This window comes from Megalobrama amblycephala, linkage group LG23, assembly GCF_018812025.1.
Source record: "Megalobrama amblycephala isolate DHTTF-2021 linkage group LG23, ASM1881202v1, whole genome shotgun sequence".
Lineage (NCBI taxonomy): Eukaryota > Metazoa > Chordata > Actinopteri > Cypriniformes > Xenocyprididae > Megalobrama > Megalobrama amblycephala.
The window spans coordinates 4,036,967-4,058,022 of record NC_063066.1 but is presented as its reverse complement, the minus strand read 5'-3'; the positions used below and the strand labels follow the sequence as shown (position 1 = coordinate 4,058,022).

At 38.4% G+C, this 21,056-nt stretch overlaps 1 protein-coding gene across 1 annotated transcript; it reads left to right on the top strand.

Annotated features, from left to right (window-relative positions):
• The first annotated feature begins 621 nt into the window (after window positions 1-621).
• Window positions 622-3,837, top strand: msx2a (muscle segment homeobox 2a). Its single transcript, XM_048176518.1, has 2 exons — window positions 622-1,189; window positions 2,410-3,837. Exons 1-2 carry the CDS (start codon window positions 838-840, stop codon window positions 2,862-2,864), a joined length of 807 nt encoding a protein of 268 aa, XP_048032475.1. The 5' UTR covers window positions 622-837; the 3' UTR covers window positions 2,865-3,837.
• The last annotated feature ends 17,219 nt before the right edge of the window (window positions 3,838-21,056 follow it).

The following is a 21,056-nucleotide window of genomic DNA, read 5'->3' as shown; positions in this document are numbered from 1 at the left end:
TAATACGCGCTCTGAATCACTGATTCGAAACAAACGATTCGTAAAGCTTCATGAAGCAGTGTTTTGAAATCGGCCATCACTAGATATTGTTGAATAAAGTCGTTATTTTGTTTTTTTAGAGCAAGAAAAGTATTCTTGTCACTTCATAACATTAAGGCTGAACGACTGTAGTCACATTGACTATTTTAACGATGTTTTTACTTCTTTTCTGAACAATGAATGTTGTAATTTCATTGCTTTCAATGGAGGATAAAAAAACCCTAAGATTTCATCAAAAAATCTTAATTTGTGTTCTGAAGATGAAAGAAGGTCTTACGGATGTGGAACGACATGAGGGTGAGTAATAAATGACAGAAATTTCATTTTTGGGTGAACAAACCCTTTAAAACTTTGAAGTCAGTCCAAAGATTGGCTATATCGTTTTAAAATGGTTTTGTAAACAAAAACGTGCCTATATGAATAGTCAGCAGGCTATATGAAGTGACAAGCTTTGATTAATGTACAAATTATTGATGTGAGAGTAATATGAAGAAACTTAAAGTCTAATTTTAACTTATGTCCCCACTATTATGGTCTAAATATAACCTCTTTATCCGGGAAGAGTATCATTTAACGGCTCAGGATCTTCACTGCAGATCTTTTGATGAGGCAATCACCCTACAAACACTCATTTTGTGTCTCAGGATGTCCAAAAAGGCTAAGTAGGCGGCTCTTGAGTGATTTAGACGCAGCCTCTGACTGAACGATGATTGGTTCAAACTTTGGATACTCTCGAAACTTTTGTCAAGTTATTGTTAGTCATGTAAGTTAAGCAACGAAGAGCGAGCCCACAGGTTAATGGTTCGTTCTCACGTTTCCATGTGGAATATAGATATAGTTATTTTACGCGGAATGATTTCAGCTCATTATAAAGGTAAAGTGTCCTCCGATGAAGATGATGATGATCACGGTTCACGGTCATCTCCGCCGGAGCCTTCGGTTCGGACGCAGAGACTCCCGTTCAGCGTCGAAGCCCTTATGTCGAAGAAAGGAAGGAGTGAATCAACTTCACAGGAACTGATTCAGATGCCATGCATGATAAATAAGGATGATCGATCCGTGATATATTCAGTGGATTCGACCAAACGTTGTGAATCTGTGAAAGAGGACTTTTCCTGGATCAATAAACCCAGATTATCAACATCACCACGTAAGTTACCAGATTAAAAAACACTAAATTATATAAATTAAAGTGTCTGAATGACATTATATATTAGATATGAAACAATGTAGCATCTTCTTGAGCCTTTCTCAGAACTAACTTTTTTGTAATCAACTAGTGTCAGTGTGATTTTTAGTGATTCTAGCAGAATAAATTGTTTGTTTTGTCATTTAAATGATAAATAAGGGAGAAAATGGATCGATGTAGTGAGAACTGTCAAGCACATAAACAAGAGAAAAAGACATTATTTACAAACATAACAAGAAAGTCTAAGTACACTCTAAAATATCCTGGGTTAAAAATATCCCAAGTTGGGTTAAACATGGACAAACCCAGCATTTTTGCTGTTTTTACCCAACCTGCTGGTATAGTTTTATTTAACTCAACTATTGTTTAAAAAATGCTGTATTGCTTGCTTAAAATGAACCCAAAATTGGTTGTAAAATAACATGTATTAATAAGTTTAATAAATGAACATTTATTAATAAGTTGAATAAATCATAATTAAATAATACACTCTAAAAAATACTGGGTTAAAAACAACCCAAGTTGGGTTAAATATGGACAAACCCAGCGGGTTGGGTTAAAGGGCACCTATTACACCTTCTTTCACAAGATGTAATATAAGTCTCTGGTCTGGTCAAGTTTCAGCTTAAAATACCCCTCAAATTTGCCCCTATTTGGGGGTGAGCAAAAACATGCCTTTTACTATATTACTATATTGCTGGCTAAAAAAATAAATCCAAAATTGGTTGAAAAAATGGCTTGGTGAAAACAACCCAATCCCTGGGTTTGTCCATATTTAACCCAGCATTTTACGTTTATTACATTGCTTATTAATAAATGTTCACCTTTTGATTATTATTGTTTCCTCTAGTAATTATGTGTCTGATTTTTAATTTCCAAACTATTTTGGGTTCATTTTAAACCAGACATATAGTATTTTTTTTAAATAATAGTTGAGTTAAATAAAACTGCCGCAGGTTGGGCAAACATTTAACCCAACTGCTGGGTCAAAAAACCCAATTGCTGAGTTTGTCCATATTTAACCCAACTTGATTATAATTTTAGAGTGTATTCAGGCATTCTATACAGCAGAAATGATCTGGTTCACAATATATTTTATGATTTACCCTTGTGTTAAAGCAAATTAGCCATCTGCCCAACCCATGCTGTTTTACAAGCTAATTTATGAACTAATTTTACAGGACCCCCGAGTCCCGCAACATGCACTCTCAGGAAGCACAAGACGAACCGTAAACCCCGAACACCCTTCACCACGACTCAGCTCTTGGCCCTCGAGCGGAAGTTCCGTCAGAAGCAATATCTGTCTATCGCAGAACGCGCTGAATTTTCCAGCTCTCTCAGCCTGACGGAGACACAAGTGAAGATCTGGTTCCAGAACCGAAGAGCGAAGGCCAAGCGACTGCAGGAGGCAGAGCTGGAGAGGCTCAAAATGACCAGCAAACCCATCTTGCATCCTGGCCTCGCTCTACCGTTTCCACTCTGTACGCAACCCCAGACAGCAGCTCTATTGTGTGGACAGTCTTTCCCTTTCAGCAGACATATGCTGCCCTTTGCACCTGTAGGAATATACTCCATGCCGGTGGGTTACAGTATGTGTCCTTTGTCCAAAGACGGCTACTCTGTGGAGCCAGTCTAGAGGATCTATTTGCATCAATATTATTCACGGAAACACTTCTGGTTTATCTTCTGGACTGACATTTGACTCATCAACATGGGTTGTTATAAGATTTTATATATGCACAGGATTACTTTTTATGCTAATTTCTATTTTTAATTTTTGTGACATTAATTTACTTTGGAAAACACAAAGAACAAATGAAACGTAGACTTGCAGGTTTAAAGTCCCCCTGTGGTGAAAATCATGTTTTTAATGTTGTTTTCATGTCTATATGGTGTTTTTAATATATTTTAAGACAAACCATGTGCAGATTCATACTGTAAGTCAACACCATTGCTGAATATTTTCTATTTAAAACCAACCCAATCTCACATCAATTTGTACGTATTTTACGAGGTGGCTAATTTGTACCCCTAATGTCCTACCCCTAACCCCGCCCCTAAACCTACCCGTCACTGGGGTTTAGACAAATCGTATACGTACGAGTGAGGTCGTACAAATTAGCCACCTCGTAAAATACGTAGGAATTGGTTTTGAGATAGCATTGGTAAAACTGCAGTGAAGACAGTTTCTTAGTGTTTCTGATGTCACAAACTACCTTGTAACCAATCACGTCAACGTGGGGGCGGGGTTTAGCATATCATTAACCTACCGCACAAGGGAGTCTTAAGAGAAGCCATGGTTGTCCCAGTATATTTTTCTGTTGATATGAAAAATTGGGTTGATTTATCAATATAGCAGCTATGATGAACTATATGCCTTTCTCCACTGACAAGTTGTTCAAAGCGTTTATAAGGATATTGATTTTTAGAAGGCAACTGTCTGACTCTGAGATGATGAACAGGAACATGGATTGTGTGACATTATCAACACATTATTAGCTGTTTGATAATGTAGTCAAGCAAAAGGCTAATCATATTAGTGTCCGACACTGTAAAAAGCGATACCAGTGTGCAGCGTTTACCATCGACCAAGTGGATCTCTGAGCTCGTGCGAGTGAGTGGAGGCGGGGCTAATTATCATATTCATAGATCCGCGTATAATAAATGAGGCAAGGGTGTTGATTTACCTTCAAGCTGTTTTAAAGCTATTTTAAAGCATTAAGATTTAAAATAATTGACTACAGGGGGACTTTAATTTTTCTGATTTTTATGTGTTCTTGTAACTTTTCTTAAATTTCCAGGGTATTTTAGGATATTATATTACCAAATGTTTTGCATTAAAATATTGATCTAGGTGTGATTTTGAGTCACACTAAAGAAAATGTCAAATATATTAATTATTCTACCACATAAACTTAGAATAAAGAATATTTGTATAATGAATCCCAATTCAGATGTGTTTATGAGAAGCAAATGTAACATATTTTACGTTGATTCAGAGTCACACTAAGGCCAGTGCATTTTTTCATTTCCTAATTGGAAATTTTAGAGGAAAAAAACTATTAAGATTAAACCTTTTTTTCCTTAAATTTTTGAGGTGTTTTAGTTAAACATTGGAGAAGGAGATCAGCTCTTTAAGTCGCATGATTGCTAATGCTTTTTAAATTGAGCTGCTGAAAAGAGGCTTTTAAGCGTCCATGCTCATAATCAGTGGAAATGTTGGTTGACCTGTGAAGCTCTCTTCATGCTGGTGGTCCCAGGAAAGTTAATTAAACGGTGTCATTACATGACGCACTAAAACACTGGGTTAGCCGCGTAAGTATTTCAGTTCGTAAATCTCTCTGTGTGCTGCAACCGAGGAATGTGTCGACCTGATGCATTTCTAAAATGATCTTAAGAAAATCAGTGTTGCATATAATTTATGATGGATTAATTGGCTTTGTTGTATCGCCTTTCCATGAAATAATCTATAATCTTCTACTGGTGTAATTACAAATATGTGGGTATCTACACACAAAAATAGCCCGATATAATAGCCCCCTTCAGTCACAGTCCCTGAGTCGGAGTGATTGAGCGCAACTGCTTATTTTCCATAGACACCAACCGTGTCTTAGCATGTCCCTTGATACCACTGAACAGATAGGTCTTCTCCCCCTGGTCTAGCCTTTTAAAAATACCCTTGGCTTTGTATTGCAATTTGACTTTGAGCCTTAACTGATCGTGAATGCCGAGCTCTACATCAACCAGACCCTTTACTAATTGTCCTTACCCTCCAAGTTTAACTCCACCAGTGTGAAATGGTGTATGAGAGCTCAGTGATAAAAAGCAAAAGCATTACATGATTGGCTTCACCTTCTTTTGCTCACTTAACTGTGGCATTGTCTGGCATAGACAAAGTGTTTCCCATTACTGTACACCCATGTTACAATTAGCAGTCATTTCACAGTCCATTTCTATGTCTTTGTTTTTAAAACAAGCTGCAACATTAGTTTGATAACAGATCTTTCTGTGGCACAAAATTGACTTTCGACCCGAGAGGGTTTCACTTCATCTTGGTCGAAACTCAAAAGATCCTCATGCCAAGTTTTTCTGACTGTTCAGTCTATTGAGTGGAAGGCTTTGATCCTTAGTGACGACGACCAGGGAGGTCTAAAAAAGGTGTTTTTACTGTATTTATTCATGCACTTTAGACTATTAAATGAGTCTGAGAGAAAAAAGGAACCATTTACTAAATAATAGACTCTCACTGACCTTAAAACTCTTACATTTATTCATTTACACATAGCAATATATTTTTTCGTAATAAAAAGACAAAATAGAAATGAAAAAAAGTAAGTGCTAATATTAATGGGTTTTGACTTTTAGCTTTATTTATATTATAATATAGCTGCAACAAATGAATTCATTACAAAGTCACTAATAGGCACATCTATAGATATTGTGTTTAACAATATATGTACATCTGCATTTTCTGTACGCCCTCCTAACGCATGAAAAACTGTTTAAACCTTATGCATTGCAGGGTCTGTTTGGACCCGGTGGAACATATGCTTATAAAACAGTCAACTTACTATTTTTAAACTAAAACTATATTGTATTTAATCAGTAACATATTGATAATGAGTGAATGCACAAAAGTTTTGAATGTTTCTACCATGCTATTACTTCATTTACGCCCTTTTTATTAATTAAAAAAGTTGAGAAATTTCAAATTTTTCAAGAACTACAGCAAAAAGTGTAATGCAAGAAAAGAAATTTCACATATTTTTATTTGAATGAATCATTAGATGAAATTTATATGAACATATAATATGAGAATGACCAGTATGGACTCCATTGACCAATGGATTAAAAACTGATGTAATATAAGTCTCTGGTGTCCCCAGAATGTGTGTGTAAAGTTTCAGCTTAAAATCCCCCACAGATCATTTATTATAGCTTGACAAATTTGCTCTTATTTGGGTGTGAGCAAAAACACGCCGTTTTTGTGTGTCTCTTTAAATGCAAATGAGCTGCTGCTCCCGCCCCCTTTCCAGAAGAGGGCAGAGCTTTAGCGGCTCACGCTTCGGTCGCTCAACAACAACAAAGCTGGAGAATCTCACGCAGCCAAAATGAGGATTGTCAGTAACGGTGTTCAGCCTTACATTGTTCAAACCGGAGTCGACACTGATGGAGAGACTCAGGAAGAAGTTACAACTTTTAGACGTTTCTGAATGGTTAGTGGATAAATTTATGTAGTTGCTGTGGAGTTGATTCAACTCATCCACTAGCATGTGTCGTCATGTTAATCTTTTGTGCAAATCCAGCGTTGAATTGACCCTCGTTTGTGAAGCAGTCCGGCGTAAAATGACGGCATGTCAACAACACTCTACTACAACAACTCTTCTTCTTCTCTAAAGCAGCCCAACATGACCCCGCCCCCTTTGTTGCATGTTCTCGGGGGCGGAGTTTATGTAAATTTTGGGGTTGGTGATGTCACTAGCCCAGGATGAAGCTCGTTGTAGTTTGTTGTAGTCCTTAAAAAGCAATTTCTGTAAAAGAAAATATCTCTCTTTGCATTGAACTTTGAGCGTCGTAACTTTGCAGATGTTGTTTATGATCAAACAGCAACATTACACACTAACTAAAGTTAAAAAGGTGAAATCATAATCAACCACAATTCAAATTCATTTGAAACATACTGTAGGCTATAACTCATGAATGCTCAAAACAGTCTAAATTTATGAAACCTACATAATTGTTTTCTAACAAAACAAAATCAACATTACTCTGAAATGTTTTCAAACACTTGCACTTTTACTTTCATATGAAAAAATGATGATAAACAGCTTGAATCTCAAGCTGCAATGGTTCATCAACAGGTGGCAGCAAAGTGAAATGTTTGCTTTTTCTTTTTCAAACCCTCTTTCCTTTTCCAAATTTAGACTTTGATCTATATGAACTTTTGCACTACAAACACATTAAGACATTCATTTCAATGTGTGTGTATGTTTGAGTGTAGGAAAGAGGCTACATGTATTTTACAGAAGTAATTTGAGATCAAAAATCAAAATCTCGTTACCATTGGCTCCCATTATAAAGCTTGTAAGAGTATTTTTTTAATATAACTCTGACTGTGTTTGACTGAAAGAAGTCATATACATGTAGGATGGCTTGAGGGTGAGTAAATCATGGGATAATTTTCATTTTTGTGTGAACAAAAAGTCCCACATTAAAAAAAAAAAAAAAATGCAATAGCTTCAAAACATTATTGGCTTCCTATGCTGCTATTTACAGATTTATTTAACTTATCTAACTGATTTGGTCCTGCTGATCTTGTGCCAATATATAGAGCGACATTGATTGTTATCCAGCAGTGTTGGTGTTTTAAAGATGTCCACTAGATGTAGCAATTTCTTTGAGAAAATATAGGCGAGACAGTCCATTTATAATGCACATTAAATACAAAAAGCAACAAGACATTTTTTATTAAAGTTCACAATAAAATATTTTATAGATATTACATTATAATGTATCAATAATAGTATATTTATTGTAACACTGCACTTTTAACAGTACATTTTAGTGAAACAAAGGCGGACAAATTATTTTTGTGTTTCACAACAGAAATAAAAATGAATGTAAAGACATACAACCCCTAACATCTGATAGACCCCGGGTATATTTTATGTCACTGCAACGTTTTTACCTGTTCAAGGTTGCATCTGTGAACAAATCTCCGGTGCCTGTCATTTTTATAGACACACAAGTACGACTTCCATCTTCAGAGGAACAAATAATTTGTGTGCAATGTTTACACAAAATACGTGAGGTGGTGCGTCCGAGGTAGAATAAACTGTGGTAATTGCTCAAAGGAGTGCACAGTTGATTGACAAAGAGCACAATGGCTCTGATGGGGAGGAAAAGAAGCCAACCGATGCTGCTGTGCTGAGCTGCGCACACCTGCCAACATGACCAGTGGCTCAGTCATCTCTCTGCTCAGTAGAGCATGCAGCAAAACCAGTCTGAGAGAAACAAACTTCAGACTTTGTGTTTTCCTCTTCACTAACCTTCAGAGAAACATGTTTTCTCAAAACAAGAGAGAATCAGGTAGAATGATTCAATGTTGAAACGTCTGTAAGATAAATGAAGATATAAAAAAGCAAAAGTAAATACGATGAACTGTTCATATCATTTCCTGTTTATATCACTGTGGCCACATTAAATGTCACAGTTAGTCTCTAAAAACCTCTAAAGGGCTGGTAAATATAGGACAGAACACATGTTGGGTTAATTTTGCCCAGCATAATTGGTTGATTCATTTTTACTCTAATACTAGCTTATTTTTACTTCATACATGAATTAATGTTTACGGATTAACTTAAATCCGTAAGTAACTTTTTTCACACAACCACTGCATGAATTCCTTTTTATTATTATTTATTTTATAGTATAGCATATTTTATATAGTTTTTAATACATATTGCCTACATTTAAGCTAGTTCAACAAATATTAGAAGTAAAAATTAAACATTCAGAAGTAATTCAAGTGTAATCGACCAGTCTCTCTTGTCTGTTTCCACCGTAACGGCGCTGGATCTCGTGCCGGAGATGACTCGCGTTCAGCGAGGGAACTGATAACTTCAGACTGCTGCCTGTGTTTCACTCGTAGCTGAAAAATTCTGTGACTGACTCCACAACTTGTCCATAAATATTCAGTGTGCAATTCTGATAACGTATTTTAACATCCTAAGTATTTATATTCTGTATCTTTTTGAATAAAATCATAAAATTTTATGCAAGGCATCAGGTGTTTCCATCACACGAAAAGTCCGACTCGATACTCTTTTAAGTGACTCACATCGCGCCCCTGTATGTTGCTTTGCATAAAATTATACAGAACAATAATGAATTTTAGATAAAATAAAATGTACACAAACCTGTATTTTATCGAAGACATGCACCAATTTGACGGAGCTTTACTGCTCTCTCCTGAAGAGGCTGCAAAAAGCCCGCGATAAAGAACTCAACTCCTGGGTTATGTCTGACCCAGGATCTGGGTAACACAAAAACTACCCAAACACTGGGCTGTTACGTCTGACCCAGGATCTGGGTAACACAAAAACTACCCAAACACTGGGCTGTTACGTCTGACCCAGGATCTGGGTAACACAAAAACTACCCAAACACTGGGTTGTTACGTCTGACCCAGGATCTGAGTAACACAAAAACAACCCAAACACTGGGTTGTTACGTCTGACCCAGGATCTGGGTAACACAAAAACTACCCAAACACTGGGTTGTTATGTCTGACCCAGGATCTGGGTAACACAAAAACTACCCAAACGCTGGGTTGTTACGTCTGACCCAGGATCTGGGCAACACAAAAACTACCCAAACACTGGGTTGTTATGTCTGACCCAGGATCTTGGTAACACAAAAACTACCCAAACACTGTTACGTCTGACCCAGGATCTGGGCAACACAAAAACTACCCAAACACTGGGTTGTTACGTCTGACCCAGGATCTGGGTAACACAAAAACTACCCAAACACTGGGTTGTTACATCTGACCCAGGACCTGGGAAACACAAAAGCTACCCAAACAATGGGTTGTTACGTCTGACCCAGGATCTGGGTAACACAAAAACTACCCAAACACTGGGCTGTTACGTCTGACCCAGGATCTGGGTAACACAAAAACTACCCAAACACTGGGTTGTTACGTCTGACCCAGGATCTGGGTAACACAAAAACTACCCAAACACTGGGTTGTTACGTCTGACCCAGGATCTGGGTAACACAAAAACTACCCAAACACTGGGCTGTTACGTCTGACCCAGGACCTGGGAAACACAAAAACTACCCAAACACTGGGCTGTTACGTCTGACCCAGGATCTGGGTAACACAAAAACTACCCAAACACTGGGCTGTTACGTCTGACCCAGGATCTGGGTAACACAAAAACTACCCAAACACTGGGTTGTTACATCTGACCCAGAAACACAAAAACTACCCAAACACTGGGCTGTTACATCTGACCCAGGATCTGGGTAACACAAAAACTACCCAAACACTGGGTTGTTACGTCTGACCCAGGTTCTGGGTAACACAAAAACTACCCAAACACTGGGTTGTTACATCTGACCCAGGACCTGGGAAACACAAAAGCTACCCAAACACTGGGTTGTTACGTCTGACCCAGGTTCTGGGTAACACAAAAACTACCCAAACACTGGGCTGTTACGTCTGACCCAGGATCTGGGTAAAACAAAAACTACCCAAACACTGGGTTGTTACATCTGACCCAGAAACACAAAAACTACCCAAACACTGGGTTGTTACATCTGACCCAGGACCTGGGAAACACAAAAGCTACCCAAACACTGGGTTGTTACGTCTGACCCAGGTTCTGGGTAACACAAAAACTACCCAAACACTGGGTTGTTACATCTGACCCAGGACCTGGGAAACACAAAAGCTACCCAAACACTGGGTTGTTACGTCTGACCCAGGTTCTGGGAAACACAAAAACTACCCAAACACTGGGCTGTTACGTCTGACCCAGGATCTGGGTAACACAAAAACTACCCAAACACTGGGCTGTTACGTCTGACCCAGGATCTGGGTAACACAAAAACTACCCAAACACTGGGTTGTTACATCTGACCCAGAAACACAAAAACTACCCAAACACTGGGCTGTTACATCTGACCCAGGATCTGGGTAACACAAAAACTACCCAAACACTGGGTTGTTACGTCTGACCCAGGTTCTGGGTAACACAAAAACTACCCAAACACTGGGTTGTTACATCTGACCCAGGTTCTGGGTAACACAAAAACTACCCAAACACTGGGTTGTTACGTCTGACCCAGGTTCTGGGTAACACAAAAACTACCCAAACACTGGGTTGTTACGTCTGACCCAGGTTCTGGGTAACACAAAAACTACCCAAACACTGGGTTGTTACATCTGACCCAGGTTCTGGGTAACACAAAAACTACCCAAACACTGGGTTGTTACGTCTGACCCAGGTTCTGGGTAACACAAAAACTACCCAAACACTGGGTTGTTACATCTGACCCAGGACCTGGGAAACACAAAAGCTACCCAAACACTGGGTTGTTACGTCTGACCCAGGTTCTGGGTAACACAAAAACTACCCAAACACTGGGCTGTTACGTCTGACCCAGGATCTGGGTAACACAAAAACTACCCAAACACTGGGTTGTTACATCTGACCCAGAAACACAAAAACTACCCAAACACTGGGCTGTTACATCTGACCCAGGATCTGGGTAACACAAAAACTACCCAAACACTGGGTTGTTACGTCTGACCCAGGTTCTGGGTAACACAAAAACTACCCAAACACTGGGCTGTTACGTCTGACCCAGGATCTGGGTAAAACAAAAACTACCCAAACACTGGAAAATAACCCCCAAAAAATGACCCAAAAGGCTCAACCCTGGACTTGGGTAGAAAAAACAACCCAAGATTTTGTAGAGTGTAGATGGAGACTCAATGGAAATCCATCTTTCAGCTAAAGCACAGCACAAAAAGAGTCATATGAGCATGAGGCGACTCCTGTACTCCAGAGGCTGAAATGAAACACTCTTTTTATTTCAGATGGTGTCATTATGGGAAATCCCTTTATCTTGCTTCAAAGCCCTTGAGCAGGTGTGTTTTATGAAACAATCACTTTATTCAGCCTCTTAACAGCAGGGGAATGAGGTCTAAAAGCAATCCTCCAGGAAGATCTCTCTGTAGTTATGCAGGTGCCATTGATGCTTATCTTTATTTGCATTTTGATCTAATGATGACATAAATGCAGTCATTAAATACAAATTCAGGATGCAAAGGTGCTATTTTATATCCTTAATGCTCAGTGTTTGTTGCGAATCAAAGTGTGTTATGCAGCAGGGAAAAAACAATGCTAAATGCAAGTAATAAGTGTCTATTTACACTATAGTGCAAATAACGATCCTTGTTGGCAAATATTGTTTTTACAAACTCCACCCACAATTCATAGTTTTCACATGACGCCACACCCTTATAGGAATGCCCACCTGGAGGGCAAAACAAGCTTTCTTCCATTGCCCTCCAGGTTTGTGCTAAGTAGGGGGCTAAAGGATTTTCAATACTCCCATAGAGTATGATTGCAGAATAAATATGTATGTTTTTATTGAACATTGATGGAGCAACAGATTTTGTGTCAAAATAAATCATAAAAGTGGTTTGTTTTGTTTAAAAATCTTATAAATGTATGTTACCCTACAAGCACCAGCATGGGGCAAAAGGCTCACAATATTGATACAAATACTTTATTTCAAATAATATGTTTTTAATAATGTCTAAATTAATAATTGTTCAAAACTTGTTCATCACAAGGAGGTGAGAAGAGGAAGAGTTGTTGTAGTAGAGTGTTGTTGTCATGTCATCATTTTACACTGACCTACTTCGCAAATGAAGGTCAATTCAACGCTGGATTTGCACAAAAGATTAACATGACGGCACATGCTGAGTTAAATCAACTCCACAGCAACTACATAAATTTATCCACTAACCATTCAGAAACGTCTAAAAGTTGTAACTTCTTCCTGAGTCTCTCCATCAGTGTCGACTCCGGTTTGAACAATGTAAGGCTGAACACCGTTACTGACAATCCTCATTTTGGCTGCGTGAGATTCTCCAGCTTTGTTGTTGTTGAGCTGTTAAAGCTCCACCCCCTTCTGGAAAGGGGGCGGGAGCAGCAGCTCATTTGCATTTAAAGGGACACACACAAAAACAGTGTGTTTTTGCTCACACCCAAATAGGGGCAAATTTGACAAGCTATAATAAATGATCTGTGGGGGATTTTGAGCTGAAACTTCACAGACACATTCTGGGAACACCAGAGACTATATTACATCTTGTGAAAGGGGCGTAATAGGTCCCCTTTAAGATATGTAATTCATTTTTTGTAATTCATCGGTCTATAATTACTAATTTCTACATAATATTTCACATTATCATTGTTTTACTGCAGTTTTGGTCAAATAAATGAAGGTGAGCACTTCTTTTAAAAACATTAACTGACATCATCTTACTGACCCCAAGCGTTTTAAAATCTAGTGTAGCTTTTTAATACTTTGTGTAAATAGCTGCTGCCTTATAATTATATTTAAGGGTCAAAACACAGGACAAAATACTTCCTTTTGTTGTTGAAATCAAAGGCCATGTATTCAATCAAACTCATAAGTATAATTCATTAAATTAGGCAGAAGCTAACATGGACAGATTCCATGACATCCTCAAGGACCATAAACAAAACCACACGAAAAGAAAAGTCAAGCATTAAACCAAAAAGAGAGACATTTAGAATCCAATAAAAGCCAATTAATATGACTTCATTTTTTGCAAATCAATTTTGGTACCGTGTTGGGTCATCAATCATCACTCAATGTCCAATGTAAAAACCGAGTCCTGAAGCAAAACCAGTTAAGAACCGCCACCTTAGGCTGAAGTGTGTCAAATCTGAAGCCAATCACACAGAGAGAGGAACATCCTCCGATCCAACAGTGTGTGGATCACAGCTCTCCCCCCGTGGCTATTACTGTCTGAGAATGTTATATCTCCGTCCCTACGACTCTCCATCACAGGATGTGGAACAACACAGTTATGGTCCTCTGATGCCAATGGTGTGGACATTGTTTTGCTGAACGAGAGCTTGCACTTCACTGACTTTGATCTCCGGGCTGGAAGTGGAGCTTTTTTTTTTTTTCCTTCATGTGCAAGGTTGAGAGGTCTTTGCTTAGAGGTTGGCTCTGTTATAAATATTTCACTGGCAAAGCAAAAGTGCTAAAAGAAAAAAAAGTCGGTGAACTAAAAATACAGCAGCTTTAAATAACCTCAACTACAAGTCGTACCTTAATACTGTACACCTCAGCACTGCAAGAACCAGTCATCTGTAGAAATGACACTGATTCGACAACAACAAAAACTATTTTTAGGGTGAGATGCGATGTATATAAAATATGTTCCCAAAGGATGTGTGCTGTGCATGCTTTAAGGTCACAATAACAAAGCACAGTGAGTTTTGACCTCTCAGTGAGGGAGTGTTTGTACAGCATGTTAAATGTGATGACTGTGGGAATGCTGTGGGAGATTTCGTCTGCCGCAGCATCTGCTTCAATGTGTGTTTTGGGACTGGACATGATTCTCTTTGACTGATGGGATAAACTGGATTTATCAGATCAATGAATATTAAGAGAATCATGTGACCGTTTCTGCCTCTGCATCTCGATCATTTACATAAGAACATTTGTTAGAGAATCACGTAGATGTTCGCTTTACTCTTGCATGAGCTGAGGGAGGTTCGTGCAGCTGTTTGCAGTTTTATATTTATTTTTTTCTCCTCTGGAAGCTGTTGCTCTTGTTTTGAGTGAGTCATCAATTTCTCTGTCGGACTGTAGGGCGCATGTGACATGCAAAGATACGGCCCCTTTTCTTGCTTTTATCAAAGGGAAAAGGCTTGTGTTTCTAAGCTTGCCGAACAAAAACTAAAGACTTTTAAAGGACTGTTCGGATCACTTAATCTGTGTTACAAGTTCCCGATGGATTTTAACACAAGGTTACGTAATAGCAGAAAACAGCACATTATAAGATTTAGGTTAGTGATCATTTTGGAATTGCTTGGCAAGATTTTTGCACATCTGCACAAAGGAATCTCTGCTCAAATAAATCACCATTTTATCATGATGTTCAGTACATGCAATATCAACACTTTCCAGCATGTTAATAAATGACATTTGTGTTTAAAGGACTTGCTTCAAATAACCTCTTTTAAAAAAAGTGCACTCAAAAATATATATATAATAATATATATATATATATATATATATATATATATATATATATATAAAAAAAAAACTAATAAACTGAAAGGATTTCAGGTTCACTTCTGAATTCAAATTTCCTGATCATTTAATCACCCCCATGTCATCCAAGATGAGTCTTTCATTTCTCCAGTGGAAAAGAAATTAAGGTTTTTGAGGAAAACATTCCAGGATTTTTCTCCATATAGTGGACTTCACTGGGGTTCAACGGGTTGAAGGTCCAAATGTCAGTTTCAGTGCAGCTTCAAAGAGCTCTACATGATCCCAGACGAGGAATAAGAGTCTTACCTAGAGAAACCATCGCTCATTTTCTAAAAAAATAAAATAAAATTATACACCTTTTAACCAGTCATCTGCGATGCGCCACACATTACGTAATCATGTTGGAAAGGTCAGGCTTGACGTAGGCGGACGTACAGAGCAAGTGTTTACAAAGAGAACGTGCAAATACTAAGTCAAACACCCTTTACAAAAAAAAAAAAAGATAAAACAACGTTTGACGATTTTGAAAATGAGTTTTTCGCCCTACCGTGGTACTTCCGCCTGTCACGCGTGACCTTTCCGACGTGCATTGGCTTTTCATAGATGGCGAGAACTGAGGAATTTGAAATGTTGTAAAGGCAACACAGAGATGATGGTGTTTTTATTACTCAACAGATGAGTAAGGTGTTTTATTGAGCAGATAAATTGCCATATGTAGCAGAGTTCACTGTCTATTTTGAAGGCTCATTTCATTATGTTTGTTGTAGCTCTGTGCTGGAATTTATTTTCAAGGAAATAGCCTACCGTGTCTATTAATGGGTAAAGCTACAGTAACGTCTTCAGCTAGTCAGCTTGAGATCCTTTCCATCTAAACTGGTTATATCTCTTAAGCCTAGCAGTGAATGTTTTATGAGCAGGAGGATAACCATTCATCCGCACAGTCACACGGAGCCAAAGCACAACCAAAACAACGTTCTTCCGCAAAATACATGCAGTTTTGTTTATAACCACTAGTTATAAAAGTTATAGTGTACCTTTAACAATTTGAATAAATGCATTTTGCATTTAAATCAAAAAATCAATTAAATTCAAATAGTTAATAATAAACAACTTCATTATTTTATTTATTTTTAAGTGCATCACAATATGCATCAGTTTATGTTAAAACTGTGTAATCAAAATGGATGGAAATTTTAAATGGAATTCAGATAAATTCAAAATTTAGGCTTGAATATTTTTTTGAGTGTATATCCGAAAGGGGAAAACTGAGGAAGGCTAAAAGCCCTTGCTGTTCATTTTCTGAATTACACTGTATATAAAATATTCAGGATGCAAAATCCCTACACAGCTGCGGCTGAGTTTATTTGACTCTTCCTTTTCAGAGGGGGTCGGCTGACTCCCAGGAACCCATTTGACACAAGCATTTTTCAAACAGTTCCGTATTTAGCCTGCTATTTGCTGTATCCATTGTGAAATTTCTACTTCAACACGGGCACCAGTGCAATATTATTTAAGGCTGTTTTGTTGAATGCTGAAACGTTTGTGTTTCTTTGGTGAGGCCAGATTCAAATCTCAGCTTTATTCTCTTGGATGGAAATGGAAAGGCTCAATGCATTTAAAAGATTAGTTCACTTCAGAATTCAAATTTCCTGATAATTTACTCACCCCCACGTCATCCAAGATGTTCATGTCTTTCTTTCTTCAGTGGAAAAGAAATTACGTTTTTTGAGGAAAACATTCCAGGATTTTTCTCCATATAGTGGACTTCACTGGGGTTCAACGGGTTGAAGGTCCAAATGTCAGTTTCAGTGCAGCTTCAAAGAGCTCTACATGATCCCAGACGAGGAATAAGAGTCTTATCTAGAGAAACCATCTGCCATTTTCTGGAAGAAAATTAAAAATTATATACTTTTTACCACAAATGCTCGTCTTGCACTGCTCTGTGATGTGCCATGCATTACGTAATCACGTTGGAAAGGTCATGCATGACGTAGGTGGAAAGGGTGAAAAACATTACATTTTTTCCTCCAACTTTAAAATCGTCCGACATCATTGTTTTACCTTTTTTTGTAAGGACGTAGTACTTAGTCTTTGCACGTTCTCTTTGTAGACACTGGATCTGTACTTCCGCCTACTGTACGTCACGTGTGACCTTTCCAACATGATTACGTCATGCGTGGCGCATCGCAGAGCAGTGCAAGATGAGCATTTCTTTTGTTTTTTTTAGAAATTGACTGATGGTTTCTCTAGATAAGACTCTTATTCCTCGTCTGGGATCATGTAGAGCTCTTTGAAGCTGCACTGAAACTGACATTTGGACCTTCAACCCGTTGAACCCCAGTGAAGTCCACTATATGGAGAAAAAACCTGGAATGTTTTCCTCAAAAACCTTCATTTCTTTTCGACTGAAGAAATAAAGACATGTTGGATGACATGGGGGTGAGTAAATTATCAGGAAATTTGAATTCAGAAGTGAACTAATCCTTTAATACCACAAGCAGGGGGGATTGTTTAACTATAAGTATGTGATATCTTTCTTGATCTGCTATAGTTTTCTTCTCAGTGTATGACTCACGCAGCTGTGGAATTCAGGTGCTCCCAAAGCTGAGTCAGACGCACAGGAAGTACTGCAGCATCGTTTGAGAGCCGGAAGCCCTTGTTGGAGGTCTAAATGTTGGCAGCGAGCAGGAATCTAAGTCATGCTTGATTGAGCCCCGCGTCTTTGAACGGCATCCAAACCGCACCAGAGGTAACGTTGTCTTTCACAATCTGGAAATTAGCACCATTCACCAAGGAGGCTCTGCCTGTATGTTGCCAAATCTTCCGTGTTTTTCTGGAGGGAATGCAGAGAAAACTAATTTTCTCCCTCACTTTTATCCACCTAAGTCCTTCAGTCTCTCATCCTCTCAGTGCGAGGCGGGTGTCTTGTTTTGTTGATAGAGGGCATCTGTCCGCGAATGGCAGTGATGTGATGAGATTAGTCAGATTGGACAGGCCGCACTTCAAAAACAGGCCTAAAGGGCAGTGCATTAGCATTGCATCCATTCAAACATGACACAGCTTCCCCAGACTCCGTCCTTCAATGGGCATTCCTATTTTTGAAAGGCCAAGCCATCAACCTCTAATTTACATTACATTCATTATGCCTGGCTTCATTCTGCATTTCTCACACTTAACATGCTGGCACAAACCGTATCAAATACAGATCACAAGTGATGTTAAGATCTTAAAGAGTCGCAAAAAACACGCTCTGAACGATGAGTAGATTGTGCAAGCTGCTCCTTTCGTTTAACGTTTATTCATTTATGGTTTAACGCACCATATTGTATATTGTGTCTATGTATTTGAAACATTTGAATGGACTGATAAAGGGAGCTTTTAAGTACTTTTGTTGAAGTACAATGTAGTTTTGACCATAATAATGTACCAAATCTAACTTGTATAAATATTACAGTAGTATTGAAAAATACTATTCACATCTGAGCCTCCTATATCCATTCTGTGACGCCAAACAAGTTCCCTGTGCAAAGGATCATGGGGGCCTGAAGTGTCCATCAGTTGAGCCCTTCGAAATCCTTCATTCCGAAGGTCCCTTTGAAGTGGCCAGTTTTGAGTACTTCGGCTTTGAACGACATTTCAATATGGCGGCCATGATTATTTTCACTCCAAAGTTCCCTTCGGAGGGCGATATATCCCGTTTGGAATGCACCGATAGTCCCTGCGTTCCATTCGGAAGGGCTCATCCCTATGCCCTAATCCTTTCAAAGGGTTTACCCTCCGGAGTGAGAGCATCGAAGGGATGAAGGGTGTAGGGGTCAAAAAAACTCATTACTTGGAACGCACTTCTGCATCATCTTAACGAGACAATCGAGGATAGATTGTGAAAGCTGTGCCTTTTGTTTAACGTTAGTTTATTTATTAATGGTTTATTGCACCATATTGTATATTGTATCTGAAACATTTGAATGGACTGACAAAGGGAGCTTTTAAGTATTTTTGTTGAAGTACAATGCTGTTTTGACCATAATAATGTACCAAATCTAACTCGTATAAATATTACAGTAGTATTGTAAAATACTATTCATATCCGAGCTTCCTGTATCCATTCTGTGACGCTAAACAACTTCCCTGTGCAAAGGATCATGGGGGCCTGAAGTGTCCATCATAAGAGATCCTTCATTCTGAAGGGCCCTTTGAAGTGGCCAGTTTTGAGCACTTCGGTTTGGAACGACCCTTCAATATGGCGGCCATGATTATTTTCACTCCAAAGTGCCCTTCAGAGGGCGATATATCCCGTTTGGAACACACCGATAGTGTCATGAGAAATCGAGTCCCCCACCCCAGGAATCAGGTCTCCTTTAGGACCCAGCCGTTAATGCCTGATTAAAAGATGTTATCATGATGTCTTGACTAATTATAATCTATTTCACTATTGTATGATGTTTATTGCATTAAGTGCACAAACAACATGCTTGAAATATAAAATGAATGCCTATGTATTGCATAATAAAACAAACTGGAAACAGATGTTGGAAGCAATAAACATACCTAATATAAGCTAAGCTTGCAGGCTAATTGGGTGGATGTTTCACTTGGGGTCCGAAAGGAGACCCGATTCCTGGGGGGGACTCGATTTCTCAACACAACAGGATTGCCGGGACTATATGTGGCAGAGCTTGTTGGATCAAGTCACAAAATAAAAATTGCATGTTTTTTTCTTTCCTTTTCTCTTAACCACTAGATGGCACAAAAACTCACCGCAGCACAAACATCCTCGTTTCACTATACAGGTTGAAATTTTGCTGATCCTTATCGCCATTTCGGGTAGCAAGGTATTGTAAAGTCAATTTTAATGTTTTTCAAGATTTATGTAGAAATAAGAATCATTAAAATAACCAAAATATTGGTTGTTAATGATTTTCATTTTGTTCAGGATAATTAAATCAGCATTTAAAAAAACCACCCATAGGCATAGTAATTGACGTGATAATAAGCCCATGTGTTGACATGACACAGAATCAAATGCTCATTTGGAGATAATCACCATATTCATTATGATATTTAGAAAATATGGTTTTAATCATAAATAAAACATATTTATTTATTGTTACTGCTGTAGCAGATTTTCTCTAAAGTCACCATGAAATCAAAATTTCATGACAGTTTTTATTTTTAGGAATATTGCAGTGTTTATTTTAAATGATTTATCCATGCAAATATATATATATATATTAAATTAATTTGCCCTCATAATCTTTAATCAAAATAACTTCCCGTCTCTATTTCATCTAAATTCACTTGCACAGTTTCAACCGCTGTCAACAAACACAGTTTATGCAGCTTTTGTCAATTGATTTTGCATAATCTAACACAACTCGAGCATGTTTTCATTTTTGGAGGGGAATTTACTCCTCACTCTTAAGTCCCAGTCAGGGGCTTCTTTTGGCAAAGTGGGTGCACCATTTGGGCCTGACATGTGAATGGACTGCAAGGATTAGGATGGATTAAAGCAGAGTTTGCCTGATGGCTGCTGAGATTTATTTTAGCGGCACAATGTGTTATTGCTCCCAACAGGCTGCTTCCACCCATCTTTATTGTAATAAGGTTGGATAATGCTGACCGCTGGTATTTGGCTGTTTCCAACTTACCATCCAGCGCTCCGCAAATAACAAGGTCATGGGAGGGGTCTAGAGGTTGAGTGACAGAGCATCGCTGACAGGTTAAACGGCTGTGCAAAAACAAAACCATCACTCACTCGTGCGGTAGCATTAAGACACCAGCATGTACAGCAGTCACTAGCCTTCGACATCAAACGTACAGTTCTGTCAGTCGACATGAGGATATGTTGACGCATTGTCCCTCACCGTTTCCGACCCTTTACTTATTAATCTGTCACAGCAATTGTATGCGAGCTATTAGAAATGCATTAGTTCTGGTAATACATACAGTAGGAGTTGTGATTCAGCCTATACATTTTAAATGAGAG